Below are 19,428 nucleotides of genomic sequence, written 5' to 3'. Positions count from 1 at the left end.
GGATAGCTAACTGGTCCCTGCAGCCCTGGATCTTCATGCTAGCTCAGGCTGTGCCTGTAAAAGATGGAAGGCTGTCGTCTTCCACCGCGCCCAGCCGGTGTGACTGGGGCTGGATGTACACAGTCCCCCACCCACCTATCCACTTTAAACGAGTCAGATTTAATTTTAAAGTAACTAAAAGACAGTTGTGAGGCGGTTTGCCTCAAGTTCCATTCTTCATTCTCGCTCCCACCCAGCACTGGCTTTGTTGCTTCTCTCCTGCTCGGTGAATTGCTGCTGAAGAGACACACAGCTGCACATGTATGTGTGTGTGCGTGCGATCAAGGGCTCCTGTACCCAATTCACCAGCCTCCGATGACGGGGATTTGGCTGCTTCCAAGGTCTTAGGAAATTAGAGAAACAATCTCCAGCCCGTTTAAAAAAGAAAACACGGCCCCACCTGTTTCTGACCCATCCCTTTCTCGGGAATGCCGGAATATAAAAATTAAGTGTTCGGACCGATCCCAGTCTGGAATTTAATCCACCGAGACAGCTGCAGTGAGAACTGGAGCAGGAGATGCTGGCAACTTGGGCCCTGAGGGCTCGTAACTGACACACGATGGGGCCTGATTGAAAACCAGAAATCACCAGGATCACGTCACAGCAGTGCTCCGGGGCTCCCTCAGCTACTCAGCAATGTTTGGCCTCAGCAAAACTCCTGCTCCTGCCTTATGTAAAATCCCTTCCAGGCTGCTGCTCTCAGGGTACGGTATTATTATATATTACAACAAATAGAAAGCTTTTCTGCAGTGACAAATAGCACTACATGAGCTAACCTATATATTAGCCTATAAAAATGTCACAAGGGCAAAAATTTAGACTCCGTGTAAAGTATCGAGTTCACAGAACCTCTTTGTCGAAGTTTTCCACTTCTTCTTTCCCTTATTTCATTTATTTATGGGCATTTCCACCATGGTGTCTGAGCACCACGTGAGATTCAAGGTCCCAGGCCAACCTCCACCCTCTGCCAGACCAGTGTGAAGTTGGAGTAAGTTTGCAGATTTACACCAGGAAAACTTTGATGAGGCTGATTTGCTACTAGCAGGACTCTCTCCGGTCTCTTTCCCAGACAGTGATGGGGTCTGGCAGGCTTTTCATATTGATCCAGCGATAATCTTTCAGTTCCTTCACAGAATTTTAATTGTGGAACAAAGTGACTTTTATAGAAAATCTGTTCTATATTACAGGGTATATTCCATGCGGGATTGTCAGTGACTTTAATGGGAGTTAGGCAGGAAAATTAAAATATGCCCCTATAGGTTCCAAAGGACAAAATCTATTCTGTTCTGTTTGTTTCTCTCTGTAATTGCATCAGAAATAAGAAATGTCAAGCATCCAAACTCTGACGTATCAGAAGTCACACGGGCAACTTCCCAGAACACAGTGCTGCGCCTATAATGCATAAATCACACTTTGCTCTTGTTTAGTAACTTGCATTAGAGAATTTCAGCGCCCTTTACAAAGGTGGGTAAGTGGTCTCCATATTGTACAGATGAAGAAACTGAGGCACAGAAAAAGACTCAGAGAGCAAGGAAGTGAGGAAGTGAGAAAGCTGGAAATGGAGCCATGGGGTCACGATTCCCAGTCCTGTGCGACAGAGCTGCAGAACATTCTCTGACATATTCATTTGCATGATCTTTGCGCCAAAACCAGATGCAAACCGAAGCATTTGGCTGTTCTAACTCCCAGCTTTGAATGATGGGTTTAATAAAATAAAATGAAACCTTTTTATCTTATATTCTGCGCATCCTCCAAGTTACCCACAACCTTGGAGCCATCTGCAAAGTATTCTGGGACGTGTAGTCCCACGCTTGAAGGGGCAGCAGGGGAGGGAGCCATGTTACAGACAGACAACCCTAGGGCCTCATTTCAGGGCCACACATGACCTGTTAATTGCACTGTGGATAACCCTGACCAAGAGGCAGCCGGTACCAAAGCAAAGGAAAAGACAGATGTGGGCGAGACATTGGGTCCTCTCCTCAACGTGTGTAAGTCGGGGCAGCTTCCTGACTTCAGGGGAGTTACGCTGATTTGCACGAGTTGGGGATCCGGCCCTATCCTGCAATTAACGTTCTGCACCTGTCTTTCCACCTTTTCGGTTTACCGCAGCCAACCCACTATTTTGTCTGGTTATTTATCAGGGAGAGTAATTATTAATCATCGTTCATTACCGTTAGCCACGTTTCCAAAGCACTCGGCGCCAGGCCATGAAGCAGCAGCGAGAAAAGAATGAAACTGGGTTAACAGCTAAATAAGTAAACGTACGGAGTTCTAATGTCTCTTCCTTGCAACCAACTGGGCTACTTCTCCCCCCTCCAATTTAGAGACCCAGCCATGGCTAGCTGGAGGGGTTACACCCAGCTTTCCCAAGCACACATTTGGGGGCTCCATTACCCTTAATACGTTTCTATTGTGAAGGCTCGCTGCTGGCAGCAGCTACAAAAGGAGTGTGTCCTGAAGCGGGGGGTGGGGGGGGCGGGATTCTAACTTTGCTCTCAGACGTCTCCCATTTAAAGGAAGGCGAGAGGGCTCTTTTGTGGGTACCGAGCAGAGGAGTGCAGGGTATTCAGAGGTGCTCTGTCGTCCCATTATTAATGCTCGCAGGCTGCACTAATGACACAGGTAAGTTGACAGCATACATCCTAGCCGCCTGCTGGACTGCATCTCGTTTGTTCAAACATACTCTCAAAGGTGTCCAATCATTTATCAAATTGAAATGACCGTGTCGCGTTCCAAAGGCCCGGAGCATCCAAATCGCCTCCTCATTTCCTAGCACCCCCTTCCCAAAACTCCACCACCGCATGGGCTGGCAAAAGGGAACTGTTTGCAGGGCAAGTCTCCTTGTCCTGCCTGTGCCCAGAAATATGGCATTTCATGATTCTGCCTTTTTTCATTCTCTGCCGTGTCACAGACTCCAATACAAATCTACTAATCCAGCAGGAAATGATGGACTCCAGAAGCCCAACCAATTAAATTTAGACTCATGAAAAGCTCGGTGGCTAGTAAATTATAATTTTTATTAGCTTGAACAATGTTCCCGTAAGAGAAAGTGGAGACTCTCCCATGAATGGCTCTTGTATAATTTATTTAACTTCATGGGCCTTGCCAAAGCCCGGAATATTTTTAGATCTTTCTGTTGTTGGGTTTGGCTTTTTTTTTTAAGCGAGTTTCTGGAGGGGTATTTTTAGACTCATACATGTTATTTTAACAGACTTCTTTGCATTTGGACTTCCATATGTCACACAGCCTCTCCTACAAGGCTGGGCAGGTTTCTAAGAATTGCTGGAGTCAATTTCTTCGGATGCGCTATTTGCATCAAGGCTCTGCCTGCCACTAAATTAGCATCACCCAGCGTGGATAGTCCTATAGAAAAATTCCACTTCTTATAGGAATAATTAGACATGATGGTGTAGCAATTCCCAGTGGAAAAATGCACATTCCAAAATTGAGCTTTAATTTCCCAGTGTGTGTGTTAACCGCAGCTGCCTTGCATAACAATGTATATCTTACAGTTCTTGTGCAAAAGATCAGCCCTGGCAGTTCCTAGCTGTTAGCTGTGCATTGCCTTTGATGTCTCATGCTACTTGTCATTTATAAGTAAAGATGGTTAGAGTCTTTAGAACATGTCTTTGAACAGTAACTCTTTTAGCACCTATTTAATGCTGGTAACTGTGTTGCAAAAACACTCACTGGTGTCATGCAGTTAATGAGGTATTTACTAAAATGTATTTTCTTTTTTAAAAAAGAAGAACACTAAAGGCAGTGGGGGGAAACCCCTTTACAGGGTTTTTCTCACCAGGAAATTACTGGATTTAATGATAGCTAAATCTATATGAAGATCTATTATTCCTTGCAAGTTTCAGGGCTTGGACGGTGGTGGAGTAAAAGATGGAAGTACTCCACCAGAAATTCTCGGCTTGCAGTCCTTTATGGTCCCTGCTAGAGACGGCTGCCATTCCTGATTACTATTAATCTTTATTAATTAGTATGATGATTATATTTGTGTTCCTAGCTGCAGCAGTTCACAGATTATTTCTTATTGTCAGCCCCATTCAAGCCGAAATGCTGAAACATGCAGCTACCTTGGAGGGGTGGCAGGGGAGAGAGAGACAATGTTTATATTTGGAGGTTTCCCTAAAAGATAAGAATGTCTCTCTTACTAAATAAGAGTCTACAGCAATGTTGAAATTTCAGCAGCTCGAGGCAGCAGGACTGCTAAATAACCCTGCTCCTCTCTCTCTCTCTCTCTCTCTCTCTCTCAACTTTCACAGCTTTGACTTTGGACCATCTGCATTAGAGACCAAAAAAAAATCTACCACTGCACTAAAAATAACGCTACAAAACATTTTAATTGCACCTTTTGTGACAAGGTTACTATAACAGCACTTTACCATAAAATTTCTACAGCAGGATTATAAAACTCTCAGCACTCCGTTTTAAGAAAAACAATTTGTGAAACATTAAAAGCTAACTCCAAAATCAAGGTCTTTGCAGCTGACTTAAAAAAAAAAAAAAAAAAAGGACAGTTTGAGGGGAGAGAGGAAAGCTTTCCGCGGGGAGAGAATTCCACAGCAACAGGAGTATTACAATAAATGCTTGATCAACTATGTATGCCTTCTGGAATTTTGCCTGACTAGAAGAATGACTGGACATAAAAACAAAGTTCATTCTGAGCAGCGCTTTTCTTATTAGAACCAATATACCCCCAATGGATCTGTCTCATTTGGGGGCCTTCCAAGCCGTACATTTCAATTTTTATCCAAATCTCAACCTGAAAATTGAAGGAGTTAAAACAATTCCGTCAGGACAGGTTTTGCTCGTCGTCGTTCCTAAGACATCCCATGTGTGTATGTTTAAAAGCTGAGAGCAGGGGGTTAAGAGACATTAATAACCTTTTTCAGATTAAAAAAAAAAAACTGGCAAAGCTCCATCCAGTCTAGTCGGTATATTCCTACTCAACGGCCTCTGGTCCTTGTGAGGTCGTTCCCTGTATTATAATTAAATACTCAGTGTCAAGATACCATCAATAATTTATTCTACAGGAATCACCAATTTGCTTACCTGCAAATTTTCTCATCTCCCCCGAATTCCCCAATGAGACTTAAACACAACGCTGAGGGCTTTAGAAAGAGGGTTTCTCTGAGCTACATGAGGGACTATGTGCTTGATCCAGTGAAGACTACATGGGGCTTTGGATCAAACCTTCTCTGAAGCGGGATGGGGCACTGTCTGAACTAGGGGCACTAACCAAGGAGCACAGAAGAAACAAGATTTAAACACAAATCTGACAATTTGCCCTGTTTGTCCAACTTTATATTTTAAAATAAACCCTGGTGTCATTTGGGAGCATCTGTTTCTGAAAGGCTGAGCTGCAATCAGCATATTGCAATTTTGAAAAAAACAAAGGGGAAGGGAAGAAACAGTAAGAGGAAATACACATTTCATCCAGGGAAAATTCTGCGAACATATGATGTAATTATTTAAAATACAGCACATTTAAGAATAAGTATGTCTAGATCATTGCGTTTGTTATTGGCACTTTTTTTCATCTCATCATGCTAAAAGCCCATTAGTAATTATGCAATTTTTGTGTGTCATTTTTTTCTTTTTAGGAAATTTACAGTCTTCTTTTGACTGCGCTCCCAGATGACAATTCTCCATTCTAGTCCATCTCATGCCGTCCTTTTTAATCCACGCACTAATTGTAATCCCATTAAAGCAGATATAATTTTATTAGTATTCACAGTTCATCAAGCTAGCAATAATAACTCTTGCTGCTGAGTTTAAAAAAACTGCAAAACATTTACTCTGATGTTTAAAGCAAACTGTAAACAAACCGAGCTAGCTATATGCTTGTGCAAGAGTAGCACTGCATCCATCCATCCTTAAATGTATCTCATACATATATACCGTGCACACAGCCCTTCTTTCTTGACATTATAAACCAGCTAACAGATTTCAAATCCAGCAGTCTGTGCAGAAAAACTTTGAGGACAAAAATATATTCACTTGCGGGTTAATAGGGAGGCAGCTGAGAGTAGCACACAAGAATTCCACCATTCCCACTTGCAAATACATTTGCAGAGGGAATATGGAGGAAATAAGATTTCTAACTCCAATCTTCCATTTCGCACACAGCAGAAGCTCCCTTTAAAATCCAGTCCACGGCGGATCAACCCTTTGGAAACCTGAGGAGCCCACAATACGCAGAGCAAAGGCAAAATGTGAGGGCCAAATCCTGAAGCCTCAGTTCCATTTTCCCTTACTCCTCTCTCAGGCCAGTTTCCCACTGCCTGAGGCCTGAGAACAGCACTATAGTGGGGATTGACCCCGGCCCTTTGGATATACATCAGTACTGAAGACAGTGAATACACACCTTACCTCCCCAGAAACCCCGAGCTGCTCATGCATATAATTGACCCGCTGATAGTTTTTTATTGTGTTTTGTTTGATATTAAGCATGTAGCTAGTAGGTACCTGGTAGATTTCCCCTCACCCCTCTCTGGTTGCAGGCTGCTCTGAAGCATTAGTTGATTAAACGGCCACTGCCGATGATCTCCAAAGACCCTATTGCATCTCACTGGGTCTATTTTTCTTGCCACACTTTGTATGCCTTTAGCAGGATACCGGAGGCACTTGTTAAAGCTGTTGCATGGCCCTGCAAACCCATTCGCACCCTGACACTTCAGGGCTTTATATAGAAACAGGATTTTCTAGTCCTACACCCCCAGCCCCATTAACACAGCCCGGCACACGCCACTGCCCCAATCGGCAAGGCCCCAGCCAGCCCCTCGCTGCTCCCCGCGTCCTGGCACGGAGCAGCCCTTTTGCTCAGCCCCCCGAACGCCTCCTTGTCGTCCCCCCGAGGTTCTCCGGGCTCTGAGGGCAGCGAGGGCTTTTCGGCGGGGTTGTTTTCCTTTCGCCGCCTCTCGCCTCCAGCCCAGCGGCTGCACAGAACAGCTCCCGCTCGGGGACACAGACCGCTAGCGCCCCGCACGGAAGCGGCCCGGGGGACCGAGCGGGGCAGCCCCCCGCGGAGCTGCGCGCTCCCTCCCGCCGGCCTGGCCGCCGCGCAGCCCGGGGACCCGCGGCTGGCTCCGTGCACGGCCGCTGGCTGCGGGGGACGGCCGGGGACCCCACTGACCTGTGTGCGCCGCCATGGAGATGGGCGCGGGGAAGAACTTGCCCGGCTGGAAGTGGCCCGGGTGCTGCACGGGGCTGTGGCCGGACGCGGCCAGGCGGCCGGCGCTGCTGCGGTGGCCCACGCTGCCGCGCTCGGCGAGGAGGTGAGGCGGGGGCGCGAACTCGCGGCCCTCCATGCCGGGGCCCGCTGCACGCACCCCGGCGGGCGAGCGGCGGCGGCGGCGTCTCAGCGGGGCAGCGCTCGTCCTTCAGGGCTCCGGCGGGCTCGGGCCCCGCTTCTGCTCCTGGCGTCCCGGCTCATCCTCTGCGGAGGGGAGAGAGACAGAGCGTGAAACCGGCTGCAGCCCAGCTGGGGGACGGGAGAAATCCCCGGCCCTGGCTCCGGGCTGATCACCGAGCCGCGGCGTTGACGGGGGCAGGAGAGGGTTTTAAAAATACAGAACCCGCGCAGCGCCCCCCCCTTTTAACTGGCACCTTGAGGAGACCAGCCCCCCACCCCAAGGCAGAGCAACATTTTACCCAAAACGTGAATTGCATCTGCGAGGGGGAGACAAAAACCTGCCCCCGGACCTGAAAATCCCCCCGGATCTATGGGCCCCGGGCCGCCTGGGTCAGGCCTTTTGACGGGGCTGGGCTGAAAAATAAAATAAAATAAAATCTCTCCCCGTTCCTCGGAGAATGTATTTCCCCGGGCCGCCGACCGCCCGGGCCAGCCCTGCGCGGAGCCGCCCCGCGGGCGCAGGGGACACTTCCCCCCAACTCTGCCTTCGGGCAGGTCGCGCTGGGCCGCGGCGGGGTCAGTTCTCTGCCGCAGGAGCCGGGCCTGCTTCCCCCACCCTCCGCCCTCGGGGGGAGAGAGAAGTCGCACGATGGGCTCCGGTGGCTCCCCGGGACAGCCCGTGCAAGGAGCAGACCCCAGCGCCCGGCCTGGGAGAGAGAGGACGGGGCAGAATTCGTGCCGCTGGCCCCGAAATAAATCTCACCCTCCGGCCACCGCGGTGGCAAACCCTGCCTTCGGTGGGCAAGGCCGGGGCTTTAAATTCTTCTATACACTGTTCCCAGACCAAACAGTTATGTAAGGTGCTTCCTGGGCATTCACTCCGTTTGCACACAAGGCTGTTTGGCTCGGGCCCAGCGCCTGTAACATTAGGCCAAAAGGAGGAGGAGGAGGGCGGGGGGTCTTGCTTCATAAATGTGGGAAAAAAGCGAACGGTCAGGTAGCATCTACGAATTTCACGAGCTCCCTACTCCCAGCATTTTGCCTGCGTGTATAAATAAATACAAACAAAGCGCCGGCCCACCCGGGACCCGAGAGAAGCCAGCAGTGGGTTCTGCTCCTGCCACACCATTCCTCGCCGTTCAAATCCCAGCCCCCCGCCCCAGTCCAGGGCTCCCAGACACTCGGTTTTGCCCAGTCTTCTCCTTCAATCTGTATTGTTTTAACGTTTCATCTCACCTCCAACCAAAGGAGAATAATAGATTCACTACCCTTAATTGTTAACATTCCAGGGGGGAGAAAGGATATTATTTTAACCCGGATCATAACAACAAAGCAATTAAGATGTTTTTCATTTAGCGAATACCCTTTTCAATTGCTATATTTAATGCTTCCAGCCCTACAGTGTCTTATTTGCAGACTACTTTTGTGTTTGATTTAATCTATAACCGAAAACACAATGTATTAAGTGAATACATATTTGCACAGCTGATAAGTATTTTATGTATATATTTAGATGGGGAGCTTTTGCATTGTAAATAAATTCGAACTAACACAATGAGCTCTCTTTGGTTTACAACTTAATACAAAGGGGGGGTGGGTTTTTTTCTCCCCCTATTGAGATCATAATCTCTCTCTTTTAGCCTAGCGAATATTTCCTACTTTGCAATTACAGGGAATTATTGGAAGGATCCTTCGCTTTGCAAGAATCTTACGGAAGGGGTTTTTTTCTCAGCAGTCAGCCGAAATCACCTAAAAAGCAGCGGAAATGGGTCTGGGTGAGAATACAAGAAAACACCCACTTCAAAGCAATATATAGATATGAAATTCACAGGGGGAAAAATTGCAGCCTGCAAGACAAAGCTCAGTTCGCAGTTTCAGCAGCCTGGCGGGGTGAATGGTTTCACATAGCAACGCGGACGGGAAAGCTTGTTTTGCGGAGGGAAAGATTCCCACTCTCTGATTCATCTCGGGTTCAGATATTTTTAAAATGAATAAAAGGACAGCAATCTGGCCAGGGCCTGGGTGAGCAGGAAAATGTCCCGGGATCAGTTACAGGAAGGGGGGCTGGACACCCCGCCCCGCAGTCCGCTTTCGGCTTTGTTTGCACGATGGAATTATTACTCTTATTTGTCAGGATCGTGTCCTGTTTGCAGGCCCGGGTGGAGCAGGCAGCGGAGAAGGGCTGGGGCCGAGGTGTTACACACGTTCTTCTGCCTGAGACCGGCGGGGGTTCGGTAACCCCCCCCCGCCCCGCTTCCAAACATGCCCCAATCTCCAAACCCCATTCATCAAATCCCCTCCCCCACCCCCCAAAATCTCTCCTCCCGACCATCTCCCGGCAGCCAAGGGCAGGCGGGCCGGGGCTGCTCCGAGTCAGCCGCGGCTGGAACAATGCGAGGAAGGAAAAACACGGAGCGGGAAGCGGTTAAAAATACATCGCGGGGAGAAGGTGGGAACCACCGCAAACGGCCCCGAGTCCGACCCCCCGGCCCAGTCGGGCTTCCACGGACCCCCGCTTCTGCTGGGCCTTGGCGGGGAGGTTTGGTCCGGCCCAGCCCTGCTCGCCTCGGCGCCGGAGCCGTGCGGCGCCGGGGCTGCCGCCCTCCCGCCCCGCGCCAAGGCAGCGGGCTCGGCTCCCCGGCCTCCCCGCCTCCGCTCGCCGCTTTGCGTCCGGAGAGGCGAGGGGCGGCTCGCGGGGCAAGCGCCTGCCCCAGCCCGGCCGCGAGAGCTCTCCGCCGGCAGCCGCGGGGAGAGCGGGCCGCTGGGGAGCTGCCGGGATCGGCCTCGCAGCAAGCCCGGCGAGAGCCCGGGGTTGGGGCCGGCTGGGTTCCTCCCCACCCCGAGGCTTTCTCCTGCTTTCTAGCTGGGTTTTACAAACCCCCTTTTTGCACCGAGAGGGAAAAAGCGCCACCAGCCGCCGCTCCTCGGAGAAGAGGCGCAGCCTCGAGCCCTGCACCCCGAGATTGTGCATTTGTCTAACAAAAACCTCCCCCGCTCGCGTTTCCAAATGAAAATTAAACAAACAAAAAGCAGCTTCCCGGTTAGAGGGAACACCCTCGGACCCGGGCAGAGAGGAGACACACAACGACCGCCACGGCCAGCAAACGCAGACAGATTTGCAACGAGCTGGCCTCCCTGCGACCAACAACAAAACCTACCGAGCCCGAAGGTTTAAAAAAAGCCGGATTTTCTCCCCAGTATCTCCAACTCAATCTTCCTTTAAAATCTGTTAATTAACAAGCAAAGTCCGTGTGACCATAAAAAAAAAACCAACAGCCTCAACTTGCACCTTCCCCCAAACCTAATTTTGTTTTGGGTTGGGTTTTTTCCTTTGGATTTTTTTTTTTTAATTCAGATTTGTCCTCTATTCAAATTTAGCAAATGCGCTGAGGGAGAAAGAAAGCACTCCTCGGCGCTCGATGCAAAGCTAAATCTCTCCTGCAACCACGTATTTATTTTTTTAAAAAACAGAAAGGCTGCAAATTTGCGTCCATTGCCTTTTTTAAAGTGCTACAATGGCTCTGTTTGTTTTTCCTTGCAAAGCACCATTCATAGCTGCATTTAAAAAACCTTAGAATTGCATTAGAAAATTTGCAAACAATTGTATTTTTGTTGGTGCTACCCGGCGCTAGGTACAAATTTCCAGGGGTAGAGAAAGCAATTTACTGTAACCATTAAAAATGCCCTGTAGCATTTCTTTTCATTGGAGGTGCTAAGTGTAGCGTATTCCAACATGTCTTTTTTAGTCTTATTATTATTTTCAATTGATATGTGTTATAAACAGTTCCAAGCAAAACACCGCTACTAAAAATTTTTTTTTTACAGATGTAACATCAAACAGAACTACAGAATGTTCTCAAAAGAAAAAGAATAGCAACATGGTATTTTCAACCATCAAAAGTTCTCACTATGCAAAAAAAAATAATAAAATTTACAATCCTGGATTTTATTTTAATTCTAAAAAAAAAAAAGCATTTTTTTTAAAAAGCAAACAAAAATAGAATTGCAGTTACTTACTGGAGATATGTTCCTTGCACACAGTGAATGCAATACAATTAAATCAGTAAATGGGACTTTGCATTGTATTCCTATTGGTATTTGCACTGTGCTGACTGTTGCACTGTAAATGCACTGGCTGCTCTTGCAGAAGGGAAAGGACCCTACAGTGGGTTCCTTCCAGCCTCAGCAGCTCCCCAGCCCGCAGCTCAGTCCTGCAAGCAACTCTCCCTGCATACTAATAAGCTCGTGCCACTCACCCAGGGTGAGCACGGTCGCTGATTGGACGTCTGGCCCGCCACGGTAATAAACTCGTGCCACTCTCCCTGCGTAAACAGGCCTCCCAATAGGCTGGCGCGGGGCCAGCGAGCTGCCAATCAGAGAGCAGCAGGGCTACTACTCAGCCCAATGGCGCCTAATTCAAGCCTTGCAGCTGCGCAGCTCCTCTTGCGCAGCTGCCGTCCCCGCTTGCTTGTGAATGGGGATGTACAGCGAAGGCAGCGGCGGGGGGGTCGGTGTTTGGGGGGGGTGGGAAGGGGGGGTTGCAGTGAGTTCTTCCAGGGAGTCGCTCCAGCCCACGCACGCTCCGAGCAGCTGGGCAGAGAGCGTTTTATTTTTTGCTTTGCTGGACTGGGCCGAGCTGGAAGCTCTGGTAGCAACCACTGCATGGAGCTATTGCGCAGTCTGATACGTGGGGTTGTGGACTGGGCTGGGTACGTGGGCGTTGCACCAAACCGAGCATCCCTTTTCACACAGACGTGCTGCAGTCTTCTAATGGGCCCCTGGCACGCTAGGGCTCCTGTCCTGGTTTGGAGGCCGGCTGGAGAATACGGGCACGGCTTTAGAAAGAGCAGGGGCTGCAGAACGGGGACAGCGACCTGCAAACTCTCTTCCCGGTCACCTGCATCATGCCCGGTCTCAGGGCAGGCTCTGTTGGTGCTTTTTTTCTCGAGAAGCCGGAGACTTGTATTCGCTCCCATGCATTCTCTTTCGCCCTCTTCCCCGAGAGAGGTAACCAGCAAAATTAAACCCTGCCCGTCCTGGGCAAGAGGGAGGATCACACTCCCGTCAGCTAGACCCATCCCCCCCACAGGCGTTCACAGGGAGCATGTCGCGCCCTTGGACGGTTCCTGGGAAAGCCACGCGTTGATTGTAAAGTCCTTGGGTCGGTTCGCAGAGAACGAGCCGGAGCGAAGGCAGACACCAGAAGAGACACTGCGGTTGCGACCATTCTGGGGATTTGCGCTACACCCAGCGCCCTGCGATTTATTTACAGCGGGGGGGGGGGTCACAGCCCCCTCCTGTAGCTCCCATTCCCTCCGCCCAGCCCCGTGAGAAACAGATCTGAAGAGCTAACAAGACACACGGAAATGCAGATTCTCCCTTGCTCGATTGCCCTTTGGCAATGCAGGGGTTAACCCCACCGATTTCAAGTTTCTCCCCCTCCCTCCACGGGGTGGCGGCGATTGGTTGGCAGCCTGCCAGCCCGCTGTCAATCACCCAGTGTAAACAAGGCGCTGATTGGCTGTTAGCCAGTCCGCACTGGGCTGCCTGAAAAAAGCAATTACTGGCCCCGCGGTTTCAAGGCGGCCCGGGGCCGCTCGATGAAAGGAGATAAGATGGGGGCTGTTTCCAGGAGGCCCCGAGGCAGACCCCACTGGCCCAGGAGCCAAGAAGAGCAAAGAGTGAGAGGATCAAAGGGAGAGAGAAAGGGGCCACGGACTGAGCCACTGTTAGTGGTTCCCAAAACAATGCAGGTTTGGTGCAGGGGGGGGGGGCGGCAAGCAGGAGGATAAGGGGGGAGGGGGGGAGAAAATCCGCCGGTGCACCCGGAAAGTTTGCAGCGTGCGGGGCCGGGCTGGGTGCGGGGAGCGGCCGCGAGCCCCGGGAAGCGGAGCGCGGCGGGGTGCGTGGCCCCGGCAGCTCCGCGCTGTAACTTGGTAAGAGGTGGGGGGGGAGGTCCGAGGGGACCGGTCCTGCCGCGGCTGGGCAGGGGGAGGGCGGGGCGGAACTATCGATGCCAATCGCGATGTTCAGAGCGAGCTGGCTTTCTGGGAGCCTGGGCAGCTGGGGGGGGGTATCCGTGTAGGGGACCCCCCCCATTTCCAATGCAGGCACCCAGCTTCCCAGACCTTTCAGCCCAATTATCAGTCGCGGGGTCTAACGAGATCAGGCGCGTCCATTTGTTTCCCTGCCAGAGCGCTGGGTTGGGATCTTCCCAGCCGTAGGATCCGGGGGGGGGGAGCGTGCTGGGGATAAACCGGGCAGAAACCAGCCAATGTCACCGCTAGCAGTCCGGGGGTGGGGTGGTGAATGGCCGGAGCGATTCCCTAGAAGGGCGATTAAAATTATTTTTTAAAAACACAAGGCTGTAATTGATTGCAAACGCCGAATAAATCAGAATAACTCGTACGAGAGATTCGATTACCAGGGAGCTATTCATTAGGCGAAGGAGCAAATTGAATTAGGAGCAAGACCGAGCGCGCAGACCGGCTGCGGGAGAGAGCAGACCGGAGCGGCCAGAAACCCCGCAGAAAGGCCGATCCTTCCCAGCGCAAAGCCGGGGCCAGAGCCCGGCGGGATCCGGCGGACTTTCCCGGGCTACACAACGCGCCTGAGCTACACACAGGGGCTCGGGCGGGTGCGTAGCGGTTCAGCGGTAACAGGAGGCCGATAACACAGGGCCCGAGCCCGGGCGGAGACACCGACCCGCGCGGCGCAGGCCCGAAGGGGCGGCTTTCCCCAGGGACCGCGGGGATACAAGCGAGATTTGGGGGGCCGGCCTGCTGCTGTGGCTGACACCGCTGTAAGAAATCGGGCTGAAAAGCCCAGCAGGAAAAGAGAAAACCCGCGTCCGAGCGGCGGAGAGCGCGGGGCTGGCGGGTGGCTGAGCTCGGAAGCGAGCTCACACTGTCGGGCCTCTTCGCAAAGCAGCAGCCGCTACCCAGGGGCAGGGTGTGAAAGGGGGAAAGGCAGCTGCCAAGCAGGCAGATAGATGTCCCGCTCTGGGCTGTGTGGGTCCCGAGCATGGCCCCTACACGCCGCGTTTCAGGGGTGCGAAACTCCAACCCCTGCGAAATAAAAGATCGGAACTCAGGAAATGTCAAGGAGACAGGCTCCTTCCTCTCCGGTGCTGTTCCCGCGGGCCAGCCCTGTGCCTCGGCCCCAGTCCCCTTGCGTCGCTTACATTGCAGCTCCGCAAAAGTTCTGTTTCTTTCACCCCCTTCCCTGCCCCTCCCGCAGCCCGCTCTCCGGGGCGGCTGCATTGTGGCTCGGGCGAGATTGCGTTCGTCTTTGCTTTCGCTGGAGATCGCCTGAATGAAATCCAGCCGCACGGGAAAGCGGGCTTTGTGTCTTTCCAAGTTGCACTAATTTTTTTTTAAAGGAGCTCCTCGTTTTGAAAGCGGGACTTCAAATCCGCGTCCCTAGTCTCTGTGGAGAACACTGGTTCCAACGCCCCGGCTTTCTCTCTGGGTGTGTGTCTGGATTTGGCTCTCCGGGTACTGTAGCACCGGCTAAATTAGCAGCCCCGGCCTGTGACTTCCAGGCGGTTCCTAGCAGAGCCAGTTAGAAGCAAGGCACTGAAAGGGCTGTTTAAACCAACACAAACAACCCGGTGGAACATTATCAAATATAAATTCTGTCTGGCTGCTGTCGCTTGTACATTGATGTGATATGGGGCGGAGGGAGGGGGAGACATTAGCAGGGCTGAAAAGCTCTCGGGGCTGCCTACAGGAGGGAGGGATTCGAAGGTCCAGACTTCTGAAGTCCTTTTCCTTTCTGGACTCTTTGTTTTTGGGGAAGGAGGGAGGGGGGAAGGGATGGATTGCTCCATTCTTTCAGGTGGTGCCATGTAATGAATGTGCCAGGTCTCTGAGAAGCAGCAGTTGCCCTGCAGTGGGGAATGGATGGAAGGGTAATTAATGCAGAGTGACTGATTGCTCTTGAGGAAGGCCAGTCCTGCAAAGAGGATTGTCCCTGATCGCTGAAGCGTTTCTGATTGACACTTCCCTTCTATCTTCTACCCAAAGGCAACTAGCAGAGCGGTGCATTTGTCACCGGCTTAGGCCGAGGGTTGCAAAATCTCCAAACTCTTAGCATTAAAAAGATTGGTCTATTTATTGGACCAATGAGGGAGGGGATTTTTTTTTAGAGGGGGTCACTTTTGTTTGGCCAGGAGCACGATCCAGACGAACAATGCGCAAAACCGACTGGAAATACAGCCGCGCTTTGCCCGGGGAAAATAAGGGTGAAATGTACCAGGGGGGAACTTCCCGAGCCCTTCTTCAGTGTTTATTCCTGATTCCCGACATCGCTGGGTTGATTTTTGCTTTAAACCCGTCTAGATTTCGCCCCACCCCTAAAACAAGCACTTTGATTAATATCATTTTTTTAAAAATTCCTTCCAAGCAGTTGTGACAGCAAAGAGCTGCAGCCAGGACGGGTGGACCAAGCAGGGGTCTGCTGGCAAATGACCCGCCGGCTCTGTGTGCTCCTTTCTTGGCGGTAGTAAGGGGGGGAACTAGATCACGGTAGTTTCCACACCAAGGGAAGGAGGCGGGGCGGAGGGTATCTGCACCCGGGCAACCCGCTATCAGCAGAAGTGAAGGCTTCCCTGAAGGACGATTTTTCAACTGTCCAGACCTAGCAAATGTTTTCCATCGAACAGGAACCAACCACTGGTATCTTAGCTTCCTTGAGACAAGAGCGAGCGCAGATAATGCGCCCAGAAATAAATATTTACGCTGCTGGGAGAGTGGCCTTAGATTGAGCAACCCTCTCACCAGCGATTTGCAAATGAATCCTGGCGCCCCAAAGCCCCCTCCCTTCCCCCCATCTCTGCTCGTCACCGCGCTGGGGAAAGACCGAAGAGGAAGGGGCTGCAAAAATCCGGCTTTGTCGACATCCCCCCTGCCCGCCCCGTGATTGGGAATCTTTGGCACGGTCCTGGCCTCCGAGCGCCGCCCGGGTCCCTGCTGCGGGTTTGGCAGGACGTTTATTTGAGCAGCACTAAGGAGATTGAAAATCAGACTTGTCCCTTTGCTCTGCAGCGATTCTCTCTGTTCAGGGTCTGATCCGCAGCCCGGTTCTTTTTAATGGCTGAGGGAGGTTTGGAGCTGTGCGTTCTGCGGTGAGCCCTCTCCATGCTCCCGGGTCGCCCGCTGGACTAGCTCCTAAGCCAACCGGAGTGGCTGGCGAGCGGCATTTTGCTCCGGGTGGCCACCCCAAAGCAGCTTCCTTTCCTGTCCAAATGAATATGCAATCATTGGAAATTCTCAGCCCTCCGCCAACCTCCCCACTCTGGGGAAATGGGTTAAAATATTGCAATTGAATATCGCTCCATCTGGAAAGGAAAAGGGCCCCGGTATGTTAAATAATATTGTAGATTAAGCCAGCACACTAAATAATTGCCTAATAGGGCTGCAAGATGCAAATCTCTGCATTTGGGTAATTGCACGTTGGGCGCCTCTGAGTAATGCAATTGTTTGGGGCCGGCTCATTGTTCCAAGTGCCATTAGTCAAAGAGCAAATTAGAAACAATTTCTTGACTACAAAAAATGACTCTTAATTCTTCAAACCCAAGCGCTCCTGGCACCCGAGGGGGGGCAGTGGCCTTTGCAACAGTCCCTCCCCCAGCGTCCAGATCCAGCGCTTTGGAAAAAGCGAAATTCCCCGCCCCCCCCCCGCTCCCCGAAAAAAGCCCTCGTGCTCCGATCAAAATGCAAACAATCCAATAAATCAGATCCTCCATTAAAGCCGTGTTTATTTGCTCGAACCCAGAGATCTCGGTAAACACAGGAGCCGGCTCGCGAGTTTTACATTTTTTTCTGAGGGGGGGGGGAGTCAGCACGTGCTGTAACTTGCTGCCAATCTCCTGAAAATGAGCGCTGTTTTGCATTACTTGTTACAAAAACAGGCTACTGGGGGGGAGGGGGCACAAACCCACAGAGGGAACGAGTCAGGCCGCATTGCTGGGGGTCTCTGCCTTCCACACAAGCACCGACCCGCCCCTTTCCTGCCATCGTGCCTTGCCCCCAGAGTTTTACATGTCCCTCGCCCCTCCACCCCCACAACATGCACTGCCCGCGCTAGCCAGCCGAGAGATCGGGAGTTGACCCCCCCCGGGCTGGCCTAAGGACCTGGAGAACGTGTCCCCCTGTGCGGGTCTCACCTAGCCCGGTCCAGAAGTCAGGGCAAACTCTGCGCAATGCAGATGCCACAGGGCAAGCTGCCCTCTGACTGCAGCAGAGGGTCTCTGGACCCTAGAAGCACCAGATACCCCACGGGGGTGGGAGGGATTGTCCAGAGAGCTACTAACCCGCCCCCCCCCCAGAGCCTCGAGGTGTGTGCCTCCCTCCCTGCCCCCCCATCCTTGGGAGCTGGGAGGACAGGCGATGGGCCACACTCCAGTCTCCCGGAGAACAGACAGCGGGAGACACAAGGCCCTGCAGACTACACCCCGGGAAAAGACCTTCCCGCAAATTAGGGCTGTACCTTGTTGCCACCTGTCCCTCAAGCCAATATCTCTACCCCTCCTTTCTGGGGGGTGGCATCTGCCTTAGTCTGCCCCCTTCCAAAAGCGCCTCAGCCAGGGCCAGGTAAATCAACCAACTGGGGGGCTCAAATCATCCGTCTAGTCATTCCCGTCATTCCCCTCCCCTGGCCAGGCCCACAGGAGGAAGATTGAGCTAGCCTCAGGAGTGCTGCGTGGGGTTATTCCCCAGTCCAAGCCCATGCCCTGGGGACCCCAGACAAGGAACAGGGGCTTCCCCCACCCCCTTTGCTAAACACCAACAGATGCAAGCCCGAAGACCTTGTGCAGGGGCATTATTTATGGTGTCTGGGTTCCCATTGAGACCCAAGAGTCAAGAGGGGGCCTGGGGGGGGGGAAAGGGGGGGCTTGGAATGGGTGATAAAAACGCAAAATATCCAGGGTAGAAACAGGTCATTTTGGGGGGTGGAAGCCCGCCCTGGCTGCACTGGTCACAGCAGACTTAGCCTGGAGAGGACAGCAGCCAGGAAAAGGCAAAGAGCATCCTGACAAGGCGACCTTCCCCTCCCAGTCAAACCAGTTCGGGCTAGTTATTGCCATTCACCTACAAATATCACTAGCCAAGGCAATAATACAGCCCTGCCCCTTCTGGCCTCCCCAGAGCTAGCCACATCTTGCAGGAGCCCTGGCCTCCCTCTTTGTACAGGAGACTGACAAATTTGTTAATGGAATAAATCTACCTCACTGAAGTGTCTGGGGACGAACAGACGGACAGACAGACGTTGCACTGAAGCCCCAAATACATTTTTAATCTCAAAAGAAGCCTGGCCGCTTCCTCACAAGCTCGTTGCATTGTAGGAAAGGACTGAAACACAACTAAGGGGCAATGAGCCTTTATAACCCAAACAGGATTTCAGCGCACACACCCAGAGGTACAGTCGCACACAGTGTTACATATACAGACACCCGCACACATCATAAATGGTGCCCTTATTTACTATAGCTGGGGGGGGGGGCAGAGTGGAGAGAATCCCCCCCCGCTTGAGAGGAAGGCCTGGAGTCCAATCAGCCCAGAGCAGAGGTTTTTAGGTTAGGAGCTCAAAGAGCTTTTCCACTTCCAAATGCTTAGTTAATGCCCTGTACAATGCATTAGGACCTGAACCTAATGTGCAGCTAAATATATCCTAGCGTGTTCACACCCCCAACACACCCCTCCATAGGTTTGTTGTGTGAGGGTCTTAATGAAGCGACCCATCTGGGGTAAATTCAAGAGAGTTTAATACTCTGCCCCCACTCCAGAGTTTGGGAATTATTATGAAAAGGCAGGAGACCCAGGCACTGGGTGGGTGGGGGGGAGAGACACATTAAAGGGAAGGAAGGGGCTGAAGTGACAGAGGGTGGCAAAAGCAGCAAAGCCAGCAGACCCAGTTCAATAAGAAGCAGACTCTTCCAAGGGGAGAAAGCCCCCAGCACATGGCAGGGAGAAGGGGAAGCTGGATTTTAGATGCAGAGTGATAATAAATAATCCCAGTGACAG

General features: G+C 51.7%; 1 protein-coding gene across 10 annotated transcripts in view; it reads right to left on the bottom strand.

The window, feature by feature from the left end:
* Positions 1-19,428, bottom strand: part of BAHCC1 (BAH domain and coiled-coil containing 1) — a 90,589-nt gene that overhangs the window by 65,853 nt on the left and 5,308 nt on the right. For 7 of the 10 annotated variants that reach the window (XM_073311311.1, XM_073311317.1, XM_073311320.1 and 4 more), the window contains exon 3: positions 7,184-7,486. In XM_073311311.1, the coding sequence (XP_073167412.1) occupies positions 7,184-7,358 (175 nt within the window). In that variant the 5' untranslated portion in view covers positions 7,359-7,486. Of the gene's footprint in view, positions 1-7,183; positions 7,487-7,701; positions 8,040-8,165; positions 8,265-11,419; positions 11,610-19,428 lie in introns of those variants that run through there. The other 3 variants (XM_073311312.1, XM_073311313.1, XM_073311314.1) reach the window with 3 other exon arrangements.

Source organism: Lepidochelys kempii, chromosome 14, assembly GCF_965140265.1.
Source record: "Lepidochelys kempii isolate rLepKem1 chromosome 14, rLepKem1.hap2, whole genome shotgun sequence".
Taxonomy (NCBI): domain Eukaryota; kingdom Metazoa; phylum Chordata; order Testudines; family Cheloniidae; genus Lepidochelys; species Lepidochelys kempii.
Note: the sequence above shows the minus strand (reverse complement) of the source record. Positions and strands in the feature narration are given on the sequence as shown.